At 32.3% G+C, this 20,949-nt stretch overlaps 1 protein-coding gene across 4 annotated transcripts; it reads left to right on the top strand.

Moving 5' to 3' along the window:
* Positions 1-4,529: 4,529 nt before the first annotated feature.
* LOC129953658 (uncharacterized) lies at positions 4,530-19,157 on the top strand. 4 transcript variants are annotated; one of them, XM_056066979.1, is made up of 6 exons: positions 4,530-4,809; positions 4,866-4,952; positions 16,202-16,333; positions 16,553-17,780; positions 17,872-18,037; positions 18,540-19,157. In XM_056066979.1, exons 1-6 carry the CDS (start codon positions 4,570-4,572, stop codon positions 19,087-19,089), a joined length of 2,403 nt encoding a protein of 800 aa, XP_055922954.1. In that variant the 5' UTR covers positions 4,530-4,569; the 3' UTR covers positions 19,090-19,157. The 4 variants fall into 4 exon arrangements, with proteins under 4 accessions (XP_055922954.1, XP_055922956.1, XP_055922957.1 ...); XM_056066981.1 differs by having other exon boundaries at positions 4,531-4,809; positions 4,884-4,952; XM_056066982.1 differs by having other exon boundaries at positions 4,665-4,805; positions 4,884-4,952.
* The last annotated feature ends 1,792 nt before the right edge of the window (positions 19,158-20,949 follow it).

Raw genomic sequence — 20,949 nt, forward strand, 5'->3', positions numbered from 1 at the left:
TTCTTACAATCTATTCAAAGCAATAAACCAAAATTAGTAAATGGTTTAATTAGAGGAAGAATTAAGGAATTACAAGTAAGTCATAATTTTATTATTGGTGCCCTGTAAACCAAGCAAAATTGGGTAAATTTAATTGTTTAAAAGTGAGAAACTACAAATTTCAAACTTTCATTTTACCTTGTAAACTTTTGGGTTTTCTGGTAACTTGAAAATGAAATTTTAAACTACTCAATTCTTGATTCCAATTGTTTTTCTTTTTCATAGAAATACAGAGTGAAATTCATGTAAACTGGTCAAAAAAATATTGAATTAAAAGTTGATTGTATCTTATATTGATTGTCAGAATTCCAAAAGCTGAAGGGGTTAATGCATACCAGAAAGCTAATATTAAGGGGCGTAGAAAATCATGTTATGGGATGGTTTATATTTTTATTAAACTACCGGTCTATACTCGAAGTCATAAGGATAGAAGCACGCACGTTATCAGCAATACATGCAAAATCTTAAAAATAGGTTATGCAGTGCAAGCGGAGCCCCGTTTTTTGATATACCATATAGTTAGTGCGTAATACAACTACCAATAGATCCACTAGTTTATAAATATTATCACTGGCGTTTTCAACAAAACATAGAATTTGTTTTGCCAATTCATGGATTTATTTTCAGGGGTGCGTTCAGAAGTTTCGTTTTTTTTGCTCTAGAATTGAAATATTCATAGAAACGCAGGGCTCTTATCACGTAACTTTTCTGACCACAATCGTCTAAGTGATAGCCGAGAACGATATCGTCAGATGTTTGCTTCACGCACCACTACTACCCTCGTGTCGTCTATCGTTCTTACTGAATTATATTGACAGACTCTTGCTCCAGATCTTAGTATTGGAGGGATTTACGTTGATGAATAACCGTCTTGTAAATTTATTATTGCTAAGATTTCCAAAAAAGTTTATTTCGAAACTGGAAACCGTTACATAGAACTTTTTGAAAAATGTTTGAGAAAAAAAAATTACCTACATTCTTGTTTGAAGAAATAATACATCCAAGGAATCTTTTAATTCTCTTCTCTTTTTACTTTTTGTTTTTCATTTCCCTTTAAGTCTTGTGACAGTAAAATATTATGGTTTATATTAAACATTTTTGTTTTATTTCACAGCCCAGGTCAGAAGATGCAAGGCTTTTCTCATTTTCGATTTTGTATCTAGGCAACTCTTGCTCCACAAAATTTTAGGTTCAATCATATTTGGATTTCTGTATGACACGTATTTACTTCATTTTGATCAAAAAAGTTCAAATCGCTTTGGATTTAGCTTGATGATTTATCACTCGTTTTGTGAAAGTGTGTAAATGACATTTTCAACACTTATTCATTCTAATTGAACAAAAGTCTAATAGTTCTTGGAATTTTCGAGAAAAAGTTAAACTTTGACATTTTGCATTATTTCGAAATGCAATAAATTGCAATCTTGTTCTGTTTTCATAAAACTTCAAGACTTTTAAACCATTTGCTTACTTGAGGAACTCTGAACTTAAACTAGGTTACCAATGTTATTGATAAAAAAGAGGCTGTGATGCGACCCACACTGATAACTTCAAATCCCGTCTGTCGATTTGTCTTGCTTAAAAGTCTGTCTGCATGTACTCGTATCAATTTTTACCAAATTTGCGTACTATTTTTTGTAGATTTTTTTTTATGAAAAAACGGACTGTTGGATTTTTATATAAAAAACTGAATATCAAAAACAATATTTTCTATGAAATAAAATAATTTTGAAGGCAATATTTTTTTAATTTTTGAAAAGCTATTTGAGTCGAAAGTAAATTTTTACCAAGTTTTAGTATTGTTTTTTTTTTAGAATTTTATTTTTTGTTCTGCTAACTCGATTTTTTTCAAAATTTTACCGAATGTTGAAAACAATATTTCTTATAAGATAAAATTAGTTTGAAGCCAATATTTCATATTTTTGAAAAGATATTTGAGTCGAAAATCAATTTTTAACAACTTTTGTTAAATTTTTTTTAGGTTTTGAATTTTTTGTACAAAAATTATAAATTCAATTTTTTTCAAAATTTTACTGAATGTTGACAACAATATTTTTTGAAAGATAAAAGTAGTTTTAAGCCAATATCTACAATTTTTGAAAAGATATTTGAGTCGAAAATCAATGTTTACCTACTTTTATTAATTTTTCTTAGGTTTTTATTTTTTGTAAGAAAACTGTCAATTCGATTTTTCTCAGCATTTTTCAGAATGTTCAATATTTCTTATAAGATAAATAAGTTTGAAGCCTAAATTTCAAATTTTTGAAAAGATATTTGAATCGATATTCAATTTTTACCAACTTTGAGTAATATTTTTTTAGATTTTTATTTTTTATTAAAAGAAATGTCAATTCGATTTTTTTCAAAATTTTATCAGATGTCAAAAACATTATTCTTCGTTGCACAAAATTGTTTTGGAGATGAAATCATATTTAAGTCGTAAAATTTTGGAGGTGACAAATTTTTTTTCAGTTTTTTTGATTTATAAAAAAAATTGTTGAATGGATTTTTTTCAAAAAATATATTTTTTTGATATTACGTTACAATTTATTATATACAATTTAATTCAAGTCTCTAGCGTTTTTGGTTCGTAAGATATTGAGGGTTAACCAAAATTGTCGCCTTTTTTTCAAACTGCTATGGTAAAAAAAACCACCCACGCAATATTCTTGAGAGTCCTTTCTGCATCTTTCTGTCTCATTATCTGTATAACAAAATTTATTTGAAATCGAAGAGATTCTGGTTCTTGAGCTATAGACGACGAAAAAAACGTCGCTAACGTACGGACGAACGAACATACGTAGAAACGCACGCACAGACATCTTTCTAAAAATCTTTTATTTCGACTCTAGGAACCTTGAAAGGTCGAAAAATGTCAAAATTTTCAATTTGACAAATCGGACCCATTACAATAACTTCCTATAGAAAGTTTATTATTTGAAAAAAAAAGAGGACCGATATGATTTCCTTGAGGTACTCCTGAGGTAGCGGTGATAGGTAAAGAGAGGGTCTTATTAATACGAACATTTTAAATACGAAGCTTCAAGTAAACATATAAATAAAATAAATAAATTGGGTGGCGCGACAGTCCGTTGAGAACCAAGGCCTAGTGACTTACAACTCTCAACCATTCCTGTGTGCCAGTAATGTTGTCAGGAATGGAGGGGACCTACAGTTTATATGCCGACTCCGAACGGCTAATTTTGAGAAAGCACTTTTTCATGACAATAGTTACTCTTGGAGAATTTGTCAATTCCTCGCAAGAGGCAGTACCCGTGAAAAGACTTTAGATGGCATAGGCAGGGATCGAACCCAATACCTCTAGCATGACAGTCCAACGCACTATCCATAATGCCACGGGTACCACAGTATTCATTTTCAAAAGTCAGAGTGGAAACCTATTTTTTGACCATAGACAATGTCGTTTGTTCCCTGACTGGGCTGCAAAACATTTGGAAGAGGACCTTTTTTTCGGGCGAAAAATCATCTTTAGTGACGAGGCTTATTTTTTAATGAATGGCTGTGTTAACAAGCAAAATTGACGTATATGGAACCTCAAAAAGTTACCGTTGTGTATATTGGGCCGGCAACGACATAATTGGTGCGTCCTTTTTTAAAAACGACGTTAGTGAGGCAGTCACCGTTAACAACTAGCGCTACATAACGATGATAACTAATTTTGTTTGGCACAAATTAAACCATATGGAGCTCGACGACATGTTATTCCAGCAGAACGGCACGGCGGCGGCGCGGCACTACGTGCCACACGGGAAACATCACGACATCTACACACAAGACCTTAATAAGCTTGTTTTGGAAATATAGATAAACTCTATAGCTAAAAAAAAATAAAAATGAGACAAGCTGTTAGAAAATACAACTGACATAAAAAACTTTTTTAATCTGCCAACAACAATAGGCGCCATTAAAATTATCTTAAAATGTCCGAAGTAATTTTCGAAAATCATACCCTATAAAAATATTTACCTAGGTGCATTTATTTCTCGTAATCGACTTGTACGCGCTTTTCCTATACCAAAAAAAAAAACTAGAAAATTGACTGAGCTATTACGAACTCAACCTGTTTACAAATTAAGCTCCGATTATCCAAAAACAAAAACAACAAAGTATCTATTCAACTTCGAATCGGTGCCCAAACTACCGACAACGACTAACGTTACGATGATGGCGAGTCTTTGCAAACTCGCTTTGCACGATTTTAGCTTATAGATACTAAGTCTTGTTATGGACTTATGAAAAATGTCTCGAGTGTCAGTCTATTTGAATTATTACTACAGCTTTAGAACTTTTGTTTTCGTTTACCAACTATGAAAATGCACGTAATGGTAAACTAGGTGAAGGTCGATCGTGAAGTAGTAATTCTACATGGCCTGAACAGAGCTTTCCACAGCTTCAATCCCACTAAAACTGAAGCACCTCATAAGCTACATTTTCAATCAACATCCAAGAATAAAGTTTTCATTGAGTTCAGTCATTCAGTTCAGCTTTAGTTGATATTCAGTGCTTGTGATGTATAGTCGTAAAGTTGATAGTGAAATATTTTACGATCGCCGCGAATCGGTCGGAAGTTATCGAAAGTCTTCTTTGGGAAGTGATTATGGAAGTTTAAAAGATGACTCATCATCAGCTTCTTCGTCTTCATCTTCGGATCACTATAATCCTACGTTACGTTTGTTGCAAATACCAAGATCATCGAATGGTTCTATGGGCTTTCATTTGACGCGAAGCAAGTGGGATCCATATCCGTGGGTGATGCATGCTCTGATTTTAGTGGAATTCAAATTTTGATCAAGTTAATTTTAAAGGTCAACTACTTCTTTCAGATAAGTGCCGTGGATTCAAACACACCAGCCAAGTTTCATGGTTTGAAGGCCGGTGATTGTGTCTTAGAGGTCAGTGACCAAGTAATTATGTATGATTAGCTAAAATGGTGTGTTTTTTTTTGTGTCACTTTAATACTTAAATATTGTATTAATTTAAGCCACGATTTTACATTTGAATTTATACATTTTTAAAGACTTTTCCAACACAAGTAGTTTCCAAAGAAAAACTATCAAAAGATCGCACAAACTATCTAACGTTTTATTCTGATTGAAATTTATAAATTTAAAAAAATAATATTTTCCTAAAGGAAATTCGTTAGGAAAATTAATCATTTAGACAAGGTTAGAAACGGAGTTTAGTAAAAAATCATTGAAGTTTTTTTTGAAAAATCAAAAAGACCTCATATTTTACTACATTAAAAAATAAGTTAAAAATTATGACCTGTTTTCCATCTTGTTCTAAATGTCCGTTGTTCTAAATGTCAGTTAACTGATTTTTAAAGTTCATATTACACTCAAAATGGTTCGAAAACTGGATTATCGAACAGAATAGTTCTCCAATACTATAAAACTAAAAAATCAAAAAATCACAATTGTTTGCACCAATCGAAAGAGTGTCCTAAAAGGCTGTAAGGACTGCATAAGTCAATATCGTAAATAATATCGTTTTGAACAATTTGGAACACTGGTAACAAAATGTATTGAACAAAATTTAAAGTGATGTATTTTGATATACTAGCTCGTACTTACGTTTTCGAACTCTCCGAAAACCACTATTTTCTTAAATGACTAAATATTGAATTTGCGCACTGTTTAAAGATTATCATCTGAAATTTGCATTGAAAAATAGAGTTTTTACATTGATTTTATAGATAAGTACATTTAAATATTCCATATTCATACTTAAATCGATCAATATTTATAATTTGTATTGACAAAGTCTGTTTACTAATTACTATTACTAACTGATGTTCCGAGAAATTTTCTTTGTTTTCGTAATAATTATAATTTTAAACACGGGGTTAAGAACGTGTTTTTAAATAGTCTTGTTTTTGTTTTTTTTTTTAATTTTTTAAATAACAACTCATCATAAGTCGTGATGACAATTATAGCGCAAGTATCTATACATGTAAAGATATGCATAGAAAACATCACTTAAGCTATTTATTTAAAAAATTAAATTAATTAGCATGATCACCAGATTGAGGTGATAATTTCTTTGAGTGGAAATTTTCATTTTCATGCTATTTTGATTCGGATTCTGTCCTATGTTAAGAGTAATAGCACACATTTGTTATTCTTAAGCTATTCAAATAATAATATATTTTCGAAATATGCGAATTGGAATGTTTGTTAATTGATGTAGCACTTGTTCGATAAACAATATGTGATTAATTATCTTAATAGCAATTATTGTTTGCTTTGGTTTTAATTACAACTCATTAGGATTGCTACTAAATAACAAGTTTTGGATTTAAGAAACAAAGGGCTACATTGCGACCTACATAAACATCACATATTGGTGCTCATTGAAATAATGATTGGTTTCGTAATAAGCAAAATCCCATTCATGGAATTTCGAAAAAATATCAAACATTGGAGTTAAAACTATTTTTGTTGAGATATTCGGGACTATTCTTAAGATATTCAAATTTAAAATCGATTTATAACAACTTTTAATAGTAATTTGCTATATTATAGAGATAAGGGCTTACCATTATGTTTCAAAAATAATTTCGACCACTTTTTGTATTAGCTGAGTGGACCTACTGAGGGGAAGCACTTTTTATGACAAGAGTTACTCTTGAAAAATTTGTCAATTCACAGGCAGGGATCGAACCCAAGTCCTCTGGCATGACAGTCCAACGCACTAACCAAAACGCAATTGCCGATTGAAGCCACCAAAACTGGTTCTCCTGCTTCACCCTATCAGTTTGGTCCCGTTCGGACACAGCCCTACTGAACTGGAGGAGCTCTGCTCCGCCTTGTGCCATGACGCCCCGATTGTACAGGAGTTGCCTATCCACGGTTCATCATCTGGCGTGGTAGATTAGTGGAACTGCCAATCTATCCTATATCAGACCGCATCTATCTAAAAAGAGGAATGCCTCTGGTGGAATGAAGCCGCTTAAGCGTGCACTTTCAAAATACTCTTGCAATATGACCTCGAACGAGTTTTATCACGAAATTGTCAATTCTGTTGATTCGAGCCCCGTTGTATAGGACCTCGTTGGAATAGTAATGCACATAAGAAGATTCGGCTGTTCGACATAAGCCGGTATAGCGTCGTAAACACTGCCGCTCGAACACCCGAAACTTCTCCATCTGGGAAGGGGCAACGTTGAACCACACAGGACAACCATAAAAAATCATTGACCGTATGAGGGCCATGTAGTAAATTACCTTCACTCTCGGGTCAAGCCGACTGCTAAAAAACAGCCGTTTTGTCAGAGCGAAGGCTACTCTGGCCCTGGTCAGAGCAGCATTTATATGTCTGTCGAAATATAAATACTGATCTTACCAGATACCGAGGTACTTTACTACACTTTTGCTCGCTAAGGGCTGCCCGTGAAGATCAACGATGACCATCTTGCGCCAATTCTTGCACGTATCCCTCGTGGCTCCAGCCAACCTATAATAACCTCAACCTTTCGGGCCGTTCTGTACGCAATTAGATCGTTGGCGTACGCAATTGCCTTTGTGAGACCACCTATCAAATTGCAAACTTTCCACTGTTAAACATATCATAAAGTATATACAACAATGGCTTGCTTATGCCAAGCATGCTCAGTTTTAGGTAAAGACCCTCCAAATTAACCAGAACAGCACCTGCAAATTGTCGTTTTGATTTAATTCATTGGATATCAGAAACGAGTTTAGACGCAACATGAATTGTGTCATGAACCGCCTTGAACCCAAACTGTTTATCCGGAATTATTTTGTTGTCCGCAGACCACTTAGTCAGAACCCTATTAATGATCTTTTCGAAATCTTTGCTGATGCTCGGAAGAAGACTTATCGACAGAAGATTTGACGGGTTGGAGTTGTCCTTTCCCTTTTTCGGGAGAGGATGAACCACAGCGGTCTTCCAATGCACTGGATAATATGCATTATTCAGTGCATTATTGAAGAGTATGGTGTAAATGTCAATTTCCTCCAGCGGTAAATGTCTTACTACAACGTTGGATGTACTATCGCAACCTGCTAACTTTTTTTTTATTGAGTTGGAGATGAGCTGAAGCTCAACCCTCGTCACTAGCAAGGGATTTGGTCCCGTTTGCTACAGTTCAACGCTTTAACCATCATGCACAGAAAATAGTCCAGCAGTGTTAAATATCACTTTTTTAGAAGATATGCGCTAACCAAAAGTTTCTTTCAATAAATTGATTGTATTCATGTATCACTGTCTTGTTTTATTCTAAAGTCGTCTACATCAGTAGTAACTATATTCATTTTAATAAGGCAACTAAACTGACACTGAGTTTTAATCAAGTGACAGCTGTCAAAAACACCAACGCCAACTCCAAGAACTAGTGTCGAAGTGAAAAACAGAAGACTAAAATAGCAGTTATTAGGTATATTTTTTATAAGATTAATGGCTTTGAAGTCATTACCTTCATTTGTTTTATTTTTTAAGATATTCGAGTCGAAAATCAATTTTTTGTTTAAATTAATTGAATGAGAGATCGGTATCAATGAAAATAGCAATTCGACTTCATTCATAATTCGATTAGAATCTTTGTTTGATACAAAAATTAAAATCGGCAATAAATATAGTTTTATTTTACCAAAAATTGATTTTTAATAAATAACATTATTATAAATATATTTTCTTTTTCATTTTTCTATGTTTAAAAAATGTTTGTTTTCAAAAACTTAAACGTCATCTGGTTTTTCAAAATGACATTAATTTTTCAAAATTTTTATTTGAAAACCGTTTAATTAATTTTGTATATGTAGGTATATACATTTTTAATTTGAGTTTAAAAATATTTTTCGTATGACAAAAACAATTACATTTTTGATTATCAAATATTGTTGAGCCAGTATAAGAGCTTGTGCAGAAAAAGTAATTGAAATGGGTTGATTAGTTCATAAGGGATATTCTTCTATGGCAATCATAGTAAGAAACAGAATTGTACAAAAAAATTATAAAAAAAGAGACTGATATGTAACCCACAGTGATAACTTCCCATCCCGTCTGTCGATTTGTCTTGCTTAAAAGTTTGTACTCGTATCAATTGTTACCAAATTTGCGTACTATTTTTTGTAGATTTTATTTTTTATGAAAAAACGGACTGTTGGATTTGTATATAAAAATTACTGAATGTCGAAAACAATATTTTCTGTGAAATAAAATAAGCTTGAAGCCAATATTTTTAATTTTTGAAAAAATTTTCAAAAGTAAATTTTTACCAAGTTTTATTATTGCTTTTTTTAGATTTTTTTTTGTTAAAAAAACTGTCAATTCGATTTTTTCAAAATTTTACAGAATGTTGAAAACAATATGTTTTTAAAGATAAAAGTAAATTAATGCCAATATCTCAAAGTTTTAAAAAGATATTTGAGTCGAAAATCAATTTTTACCAACTTTTACTAATTTTTGTTTAGGTTTTTATTTTTTGTAAAAAAAACTATCAACTCGATTTTTCTAAAAATTTGTCCTAATGTTGAAAACAATATTTTTATAAGTAAAAATTAAATAGAAGCTTTAATCTCAAATTTTTGAAAAGATATTTGAGTCAAAAATCATTTTTTACCAACTTTTGTTAATTTTTTTTCGTTTTTCAATTCTTTGTAAAAAAAACTATCAATTCAATTTTTTTTTCAAAATTTTACTGAATGTTGAAAACAATATTTTTTGAAAGATAAAAATAATTTAAGTCCAATTTCTACAATTTTTGAAAAGATATTTGAGTGGAAAATCAATTTTTACCAACTTTTATTCATTTTGTTAAGGTTTTTTTTATAAAAAAACTGTCAATTAGATTTTTTTCAACATTTTTCAGAATGTTGTAAACAATATTTCTTATAAGATAAAATAAGTTTGAAGCCTTAATTTTAAGTTTTTAAACAGATATTTGAATCGATATTCAATTTTTACCAACTTTGAGTAATGTTTTTTTTTAGATTTTTATTTTTTATAAAAAAAACTGTCAATTCGATTTTTCTCAAAATTTTATCAGGTGTCAAAAACATTATTCTTCGTTGCACAAAGTTGCTTTGGAGATGAAATCATATTTTAGTCGCATAGTTTTAGAGGTGCCAATTTTTTTTTCAGTTTTTTTGATTTATACAAAAACCGTTAAATGGATTTTTTTCAAAAAATATACTTCTTTGATATCACATTACAATATATTATATAAAATTTAATTCAAGTCTCTAGCGTTTTTGGTTCGTCAGATATTTATAGTTAACCAAAATGTTCACCTTTTTTGAAACTGCTATGGTAAAAAAACCACACACGCAATTTTCTTGAGAGCCCTTTCTGCATCTTTCTGCCTTATTATCTGTATAACAAAATTTATTTGAAGTCGATATCTCTTCTGGTTATTGAGCTTTGGACGACGAAAAAAACGTCGCGAACGTACGTACACAAGCACTCACAGACATCTTTTATTTCGACTCTAGGGACCTTGAAACGTCGAGAAATGTCAAAATTTTCAATTTGACAAATCGGACCCATTACAATGACTTCCTATGGGAATTTAAGAATGCATATGGAGTAGGTATAGCATATTCTTAAATGGTGCTAAACTATTCAGTTCTTAATTGTTTAATACGAATCAAACTATCTCACTTGCACTTCATAAGAAACATCGAAACACAATTTGCATTTTGGAAATTTTAAAAATCAAATTTAATCATTTTTAAATCTTCTTGTGCGGTGAAAACACCAAAAATTTTTATTTAATCTAAACTAGATGAACCTTTGGTTTAAACATACCAAAACTTAATTATCTGTTCTATTGTTTTCTCTTGCAAAATATGCCCATTGGAAAACACATAATTCTACACAACTACTCAACGAACGCAGCCATCGAGATACAAATGCAATATCAATCGTACCAACATTTGAGAACGAAATCACATAAGATCCATTAGAGACTCATAGAAATGTGAAAAACACATCCGTAGTAAGATTGTACTTTAAATTTTATCGGTAGTATTCATATTGCTGATATTGTTTTTGTTATTCGTGTAAAATGGTACTATATTATAGATTTTCCAACAAAACACGGGTATTGTTATTGGATTAGAATAAAACGAGTTTCTGTTAAGTTTGGTAGTTGGTACTTCCACCTTTACATTTAATCTTTTCGTAAAATAGTTCCGGTATGAATCTCAAAGCCTTTTGATAAAGTTCAAAGATACTACACTAAACGTTAACTTAACTGCAGAAATTAAGAATTCTTTGTCTTTTACTGACGACCACCATAATTAAATGTTTTAATGACGGCAGTTATTAAAGAAAGTGCAAATTTTGTCCTCTGTCCAAGCTTTTATTATGCGCACCATGTGAATAGGCACGTTATCATGTTGGTAGAGAGGTAAGTTCATTGGTCAAAAATATTAGATTAAAATAAATAAATTAGGTAGCCCAACAGTCCGTTAAGAACTAGGGCCTAGTGACTTACAACTCTCAACAATTCCTGTGTGTGAGAAATGGTATCAGGAATGGAAGGGATCTATAGTATTAAGCAGAAAGCACTTTTCATGACATAAAATACTTTTGAAGTATTTGTCAATTTCTCGCAAGAGGCAAGAGATTTTGAACCCAAGACCACGGGCTAGAAATTCCAACGCTTTAACAACATCATACCAAAGGGTATTACAAAAAATGTTAGATTGTTTAGGAAACTTAAATTCCAAGATTCCCTTATACCCAGCTTTTTTATATAACGACCTTAACCGTAACTGTTCCATAATAACTAATAGTTTTTTGATAGTTGTATCGTACTTTTCCAGATAATTTTCAGTTGTTCTTTACTTTAATTCGTTTAAGAAAGATCAAATTTGTATAACTCTTAAAACTTACAAAACAATGTTTGCCCATAAAATCAGAAGAAACAGAAACGCTTACCAAAAGTTCCCTTAAATAAATGGATTGTTTTGTTAGCTGTACCTTATATATCGCCGTCTTGTTAGAACAAAAGGTATTTCACATCAGAAGCAACTCTGCTCATTCTGAAATGGCAAAGACAACCGTGCAAATCAACTGACAGCTGTCAAAAAGATTAACTCCAAAACAAGTATTGACGGTTTGTAAACCATACGTCTAAAAAAGCTCCTTTCATTAGACATTTTCTATAAATACTAAGTTTGAAGTCATTACCTTCACGTGATTTTGTTTTGTAAGGTATTCAAGTCGAAAATAAAATTTTTAATACGTTTTTATTTATTTTAAAAAAATTGGAAAAAACGGTTTTATGGGTTTATGAAATTATTTTTTAGCTACTATAATTTTTGGTTCCTAAAATATTCGAGGTGATATTTTGTTCTGTATATTTTTTTCCAGTGAACTCAAGTGTTCCTCAAGGCTCGATCCTAGGACCATTGTTGTTCAATATGTTTATGTAAGACAATCCTCTTTCAGACCCCATTTCCGATAAACCTGGGGGGTCATTCCGTGCAGCGATAATCGTTAGACGATAGCGTTTCAACGATAGTCTCACTTCACGTAAGACGATAATCGTCAAAGTGATATCGTCAAAACGATAGCGTTTGCACGATAGCTAAGAAGGTATCGTCTGCTATTAATTTCCATGGACAACTAAGCAAATTGAAGTAAAAAAGTTACGGTGTAGTTTAGTTTTGTTACAAAATGTATATAAAAATTGAAAAAAAATACAATGAATTCGGTTACGAAGAAAGCTAAGAGATGAATGGGACTTTTTATCTATTCTAACTCATATGCAAGTATTTTTTTATATACAAAACATTAGTATTCTCTCTTAATTGTTGTTAAATAAATAAAACAATAATTGTAATTTTGGAATTGCAAATGAGGACTTTATAATGATTTTAAAAACAATAAATTTGCTAGACGGTTGTCGTTCTACATACATAATGTATATATGTACATTCAATATTAAAATTTGTTGTAACTATTGAAACTTTGGGCGGAGGAACATTAGTATATTCGAAAAGGCAACGATTTTAGTATCGCTCTTGCACGAAGCACTAATCCAAATTAGTTTTGGAAACAAAAAATATTTTTGAAGCCAAGTTATGTTCCCTGTGGATAAAATGAAGTATTCACTTTCAATTGAGTTTATTACTGCAGCTGATTTACAAAAATATCAGACATTCAACAAAAATTTTGATATTATAGTTTTATCTTCGGCGGCAACAAATGAAAAAGTAAAAAGTGACAATAACAATAAACATCACAAAATAGTTGGCATGTTTATTAACAATTAATTTTTTGCGAATTTTCGAAATTCATCTCATAGAGAAAAACCAAGTTTAATAACATTTTAAGCTATTGAACAAGCATTATCTTTCGTCGAGTTCATTTTGACATTTCAGTCATAGTATAATATACTCAACGAACTTATGCTGAAAACGATTGAACGAGACGATAGTGATAAAGTTACGTAAAGCAAATTATTGACAATTATCGTTTTGGAAATTACGGAATGACTCCCTTGAATCTTTGCATTATGCTGATGACAGAATTATATTGACAAGTGACGCTCAACAAATCTTAGCTTTTGAGTATAGGCTTCTGCTTGTAGGTAATTATTTAAAAAAAAATTCAGATTGACTTGTTTTTTGGAAACGCCAGTGGTAAAACATACTATCTGCGGTAAAAGAGAGCAAATTAATAAGCCTAAAATTAAATAACTCCTAGATTCCATTACGACTGGAAAAAAGTACCAAGGAATACATTTTCAAAACCGATTTCCTTTTAATAAACACGGTAGAGCAATTCCTAAAAAGGAGAGGTTGGTAATGAGGTCATTTAAAACTTTCGAAATCTATGTTTGAGAAAACTTAAATTCTGAGATAAAAGATGATTATAGAACTGATTCAAACATGCGGTTTTTGTACTTCGTAAGAAATGGTAATCAAACGAAACAAAATATTAAGTAACGAAGTATCAAATAGGTCTGCTTTCTTAGACAAAAATAGATCAAATAAGTCTCCTTATAAATCCACTAGTAAGATCCTTAATGTACTTAAATGCCAAAAACAGTTAAGTTGAAAAATATTAGTCATTCCAATTTGATATTCTTTATGTCGGGTCTTTTGCCCTGTTAAGACCAGATGCAAACTTTAAAGTTCCCTTTTACGAAAGATTTTCCCCTTTTAATTGTTGAGAATAATATTGCTAACAAAGGCTTTTATAGAATACGGTGCCGTAAAATAAGGACAAGTAAAATAAGACCAAATTTCAAAAATTAGTGGTTTTGCAGTTTACAAAATTGAAAAACGTTAATTTTCAGCAGTTGGTCAGTCCAAATTATTAACTTCCCATAGGAAGTTATTGTAATGGGTCCGATTTGTCAAATTGAAAATTTTGACATTTCTCGACGTTTCAAGGTCCCTAGAGTCGAAATAAAAGATTTTTAGAAAGATGTCTGTGCGTGCGTGTGTACGTACGTTTGTACGTTTGTACGTTTGTACGTCCGTACGTCCGTACGTCCGTACGTCTGTACGTCTGTGCGTCCGTACGTCCGTACGTTCGCGACGTTTTTTTCGTCGTCCATAGCTCAAGAACCAGCAGAGATATCGACTTCAAATAAATTGTATTATACAGATAATAAGGCAGAAAGATGCAGAAAGGGCTCTCAAAAAAATTGCGTGGGTGGTTTTTTTACCATAGCAGTTTGAAAAAAAGGTGAAAATTTTGGTTAACCTTAAATATCTTACGAACCAAAAACGCTAGAGACTTGAATTAAATTTTATATACTATATTGTAACGTGATACCAAACAGGTATATTTTTTGAAAAAAAAAAAATAAATACAACGGTTTTTTAATAAATCAATAAAACTGAAAAAAAAAATTTGTCACCTCCAAAATTTTACGAAAATATGATTTCATCTCTTAAACAATTTTGTGCAACGAAGAATAATGTTTTTGACATCTAATAAAATTTTGAGAAAAATCTAATTGACAGTTTTTTTTACAAAAAATAAAAACCTAAAAAAAAATTTATAAAAGTTGGTAAAAATTGATTTTCGACTCAAATATCTTTTCAAAACTTTGAGATATTGACTTTAATTTACTTTTATCTTTCAAAACATTTTGTTGTCAACATTCAGTTATAGTTTGAAAAAAATCGATTCGACAGTTTTTGTAAAAAAAATTAAAAACCGAAAAAAAAATTAACAAAAGTTCGTAAAAAATGATTTTCGACTCAAATATCTTTTAAAACTTTGAGATAATAGGTTCTAACTAATTTTTTCTTATAAGAAATATTGTTTTCAACATTAAGACAAATTTTGAGAAAAATCTAATTGACAGTTTTTTTACAAAAAATAAAAACCTGAAAAAAAATGTATAAAAGTTAGTAAAAATTGATTTTTTACTCAAATATCTCTTCGAAAATTTTAAATATTGGCTTCAAACTAATTTTATCTTATAAGAAATATTGTTTTCAACATTTGGTAAAATTTTTAAAAAATTCGAATTGACAGTTTTTTTTACAAAAAATAAAACTCTAAAAAAAAAACAAAACTAAAACTTGGTAAAAATTTACTTTCGGCTCAAATAGCTTTTCAAAAATTAAAAATATTGGCTTCAAACTTATTTTATTTCAGAGAATATATTGTTTTCAATATTCAGTAATTTTTATATAAAAATCCAACAGTCCGTTTTTTTCATAAAAAATAAAATCTACAAAAAATAGTGCGCAAATTTGGTAAAAATACATATAGACAAACTTTTAAGCAAGACAAATCGACACACGGGATGGGAAGTTATCAGTGTGGGTCGCATCCCAGCCTCTTTTTTTGGGAAATAAGACTAATTCGTTTTTACGGTGAGGTATGCAACAACCTCCCTGTTGGACACTATAGGATTTGGGAAAATTGCAAGGTTCAGTGTATTGCTGATATTGATATAAAACCAATTTGGATTTATTTCACTTTTCATTATATTTTACGAAATTTAAATAAGGCCAATTCTTAAGTTATACACTCATAATTAAGCAGACAAAAAAATTAAAAAGTAATACGTTACTTGAAAAACAATTGAATTAATTGAAAACTTATTATTTAAAGTATAATACGCAATTGAAAAACAAAACAAAACTTTTACTTTTATACTTATGCTAATTCTATGAAATCATTTTCTGTTTGCCAATAGGTCAATGGTGAGGACGTCCTTGGTATGCGCCTATCGGAAATAGCTGAATTGGTCAACTGTGAAACTAAGTCTATTGACAATGTGTCCCTTCTCCTTTGGAGTCCTGGAATTGATATTAATTGTAATCCAACGGTACGTATGCTATATATGAACACCATATGTGCTCTCATAAAATTTTGTGTCATTCGAACTTGACTAGTCCTTTGAATTATCCATCACCAATATGTTACTTCACTGCAACCTAACCTACCTACCTCCTAACCTATTGCAAAAGTTAATTCCCCAAAGCCCATCTGCATATATGTAGGTGGTACTGATGGTATCGTACAATCTCATTCTTTATATCCACAGAATCTATGTTGCGGACCGATGCCGTTGAATTTAGAACGCCTCACGGCGTTTACACAAACAATCCTGGCAATAATCGAATGTCCCGTCTGCCTGGAAACAATAGTACCACCAATTCTGCAGTGCCAGAATGGCCATATCCTCTGCGTAAAATGTCGCATCCTTTCGCATACTTGCCCTGTGTGCCGGCAACATTTCTACCCTGGTCGATCCTTAGTAGCCGAACAGATTTACAATTCCATCATGGGCACATTTAATTTACGCAACCCGGACAAATCGCAATCCCAATTGCAAGGCTGCAACGGCCAACAACTCTTCGGAGCCAAATACAAAAGGTCCTCATCCATATCGAGATCGACTACAACTTCGTCATCGACAAAGGACGAAAGACGACAACGACAACGACGCGAAAAGCAACAGCACAATAGCATCCGTCTAAAACGAAAACCTCCTCCGCATGAAGTCAATAAATTCGAATCACAGCAACCCTCGACAAATAAATTTTTGGCCAAGTTATTGGGCAGAGCTTATTCAACGGATAACCTAAGCTCACCCTGCAGTCCTCATCGTCGTCGGCGGCGGCGTTGCAGTCGTCGGCAATCAGCGCCCCTATTGTCTTTGACAAGGCTAACTATGGGAAGGATTGCGAATGACATCGTTGGCGGTGAGAACAGCGTCGACGACGACGATGGTGACGGTGACTATGCCGACAACGACGACGACAGTGGCAGAGGCAGAAGCAGAAGCAAAGCCAATTTCAATAGCAGCATAGATTTCGATAAGCAATTAGAGTTTGGGTATCAACGCAAGCCAGTTCCAGTTGCCTGCGAGCCACACCACCGCCACCGCTCCGTTGCGATTTCAAAGCAGTTCTCCTTATCGGGACAAGATTTATCAAAAAAGGATAACGACGGATTAATTGCCATCCAACACGAGTGTCTTTCGACGAATCGACTGCAATACCTTTGGCTCGATCGAAATTCAGTCCAAATGGCTTTACTACCAATTTTTCCACTGCTGCTAGCGTCATCACCACCAGCGCTCACACTTAACACAGGCCGACGTGAAATATCAGCTACGGCTAGCTGTGCGAAACATTTGAAGGATAGACGGTCTCCTCGAGAGTCAACAAAACAAATATCCTGTTGCACATCATCATCATCAGGACCAGAACTAGAACCAGAACAACCCATCTTCTTTTGCCCACTCAGTTGTGGTAAACAATTTAGTGGTATGTGCAGATATATGAATCCTCTGCTCCCTTCCCCTTTTTAAGGATTATATCGATTTAATACCCCTTTTCTCTGTCATTGAACATCTAGGACCAAACCTACAGCAACATATCAAAGTGGATCATTTTGCACCAATTTTATGCTATAACAGTTCAAGTGCCGAACTCGCTTTGCCTTTGAGAGCTCCACTCGATAAAGCTGCAGTACTTCTGATGTGCGATGGCAAGGACTTCTGGATAAAATTAAGGACACATGGGTAATGACTTTTGCTTCTTCTTCATTCAATTATATGTTTTCTCTTTCTATTCCCTTTGATGGTTCTTTGTATCAACATTTTCTACGAATTTCTCCACCAGCAATTCTTTAAATTCCTCTAAGCAATGGCCCAAAAGGCATTTTCGTAAATGTCCTTTATGTGTCTCATAGAAGCTAAAGTTGATTTCGTGGTGAAATATGAATTGCTGGTGAAATTCGCCTTTTGGCATATTTCAATTTCTGTGCGAGTTGGTTTGTTTTTTAATGTTAATGGGCCCAAAAGGGTATATTCGAGATGTTGATTATGGCGAAGCTTTGAATGATCCTTCTTTATTTCTGGATCTACAAGGAATCCTGTGAAATGCATTCAGTTATCCTTCTTTCGTATTTTCTTTTTGTCACAAGAGCTTATTCACATTTTAAGTTTGTGTCTTCTTTTGCTTTTTCATTTCATGTGATGCGATGGGTGTGCTGTGTCCTGTTTGCGTCTGTCTATTATAAAGGGAGGAAAACATTACCGCGTTAGCACTTTTTCAAGGATCTGAAGATGAAAGTTCAGATTTTATGATGGAAACTCGATTAAGAATTCGACCCGGCAAAGACCAAAAAGATGGTGATGATGATGATGAAGATGACAGAGACGAGAAAGACAACGACAACGACAACGAAAAAGAAGACGGAGTTAGAGACGGAGACGGAGACGATGGCTATGTCAAAATTGTCGTCAACAATGATAATAGGATACTCGAGCGAGAACTGATAACGAGGTCAATTGTTCGTTCAATGATGAAAGTTACAACGTTGTCGTCGTCCTCCTCGTCTTCCTCGTCCTCGTCGTCGTCGTCGTCGTTGTACTCGTCCTCGTCTATTGAGGAAGAAACTTATGTTGGGCTTGGTAATGATAAAGGCGACGATGATGACGATTTAGGAGTAGGAGATGTGGAGAAATGTAGAGATTTTTTGTATAATCAAAAAAATATTCGAATGATTTTTGGCGACAAAGGTATTGACAAGCAAAATCTTTTTCTTAAAATTATCATTAAGAGAAGATAAGGAAGAATATAAGATGGAAGAGACAAAAGTTTAAAGTGGAAATAAAGTAATTAATTTATTTTTGTAAATATTTTTGATTTTCTGCAACATAAGAAAAAATTACAAAAAAACAAAAGGCGCAAAAAACGTAGCACTCGTTTTTTAACATTTTATAAACTCCTCTTATTTGAAGATTTTTTTCAATACAATATTTTTTTTGTAATTAGAGTTAGAATTCTGTTTGAAATTCTTTGAAATTGTAAGAAAATTTCCTTGACACTAGTTTTTTAAGAGAAATAAGTTTAAGCTTTTTAAAGAGTGTAAAAATCATTCAGGCCACAATTATTTTGATTTCCTAACAATGTGTATTTGTATAGTTGTGTACGAAATTTCAATGGTTGGTTTTTATGTTTTGACAGTTGAGAATGTCAAAATTTCTGTTAATATTGAATCGTCTAAGGGTACAACAGTGCTTCCAAATTACATTAAAGAAAAATAAATGAGAGCACATGCCATAGCCATAGGTGACAGTGCAGTGCAGTGGTCTAAAATGACAGCTGTAAAAAGTGACAGATGTCAGAAGGGCAAGAGTACGATAACTCAGGCGATAAGATTTTATAACGGATTTGTGTAGAACATTTGAAAATAAGCATTTTTTCCTATAGGAGGGGGGGTCTTTCTTCCCCCCTTTAGGCGGAAAAAATAGTTAAAATATAATTGTAATACTTACAATTAAGTATGATACATTTTTTTAAAGTCAACATTCTGTACTATTAGCCAGTTTTGAAATTAAGTCAAAATTATTCGTAGTTTAAAGAAAAAAAAAATTAAACTCAAAAATTGAGTAAAAAATGGTAAAAAGAAGATTCAAATTCTAATTTTTCAAAACTTCAAAATCATCTACTATTAGTTTTTGTTTTCGAATTTATTGCTCTTATTTGTTTTTGATTAAAAACTGAAAACTAGATGATTTTATGTCTTCTAGTTTTTAAGAAAATTGAAAATTACAAAAGAAATATTTTTGCACAAATTTTGAGTTTAAAACAATTTTTTCAAAAACTATGCATAGTTTTGACTTGATTTGAAAATAAGCCAATAGTCAAAAGTGTTTGCTTTAAAAAAAAGTATAAAACTTAGTTGTAAGTATTACCAATATTTTTTAATTATTTTTTTCCTTTAAACGAACATATTGTCTTAAATTGCCCTACCGCCTAAACGAGGGGAGATAGACCGCCACTCCCATAGTAAAAAATGCTTGTTCTTAACACTGTTCTATAGAAATCCGTCATTAAACTTTGTCGCCTGAGTTATCAAACTGTTCCCGTCAGAAGTGACAGATGTCAACAGTGACAGATTTCAAAAGTAATAGACGTCAAAAATGACAGAGGTCTAAAGTGACAGTTTACAAAAGCGACACATAAATGGCATTCAAATTTTTTACAGGTATATTTCTATACAGGGTTATCAATTGTGCGGCTTCAAAAGTAAACTTAAATAAAACACATATAAATATATCTTATTTTCTTTATACGTATTTCTTGTTTATTATAAAGTTTGAACGTTGACAATATGTGTGAAGCACGTCATCATTTAGATGGCCAACACGAGAATAGTTGTAAGCATCGATTCATTTAAGGTAATATTCGAATATTTTTAGACACATATTGAGCGGTATCTGAATCTTAGTTTTTAAGTGTTTAAGAGTTAAAGAGTTACGGTCTTTCACGTAGCTTCATAAACAAAATTCCAGCTGTGTTAAATCGCATGATTTTGGTGGCCAGTTAATATCGCCACGGCTAGATATTACACGGCATTTAAATGTCCCTTGCAATAAGGTCAAATTCGTTCGGTTTGTGTGGCATGTCTCACCACCTTATGGCA

This window comes from Eupeodes corollae, chromosome 1 (assembly GCF_945859685.1).
Source record: "Eupeodes corollae chromosome 1, idEupCoro1.1, whole genome shotgun sequence".
Taxonomy (NCBI): Eukaryota; Metazoa; Arthropoda; class Insecta; order Diptera; family Syrphidae; genus Eupeodes; species Eupeodes corollae.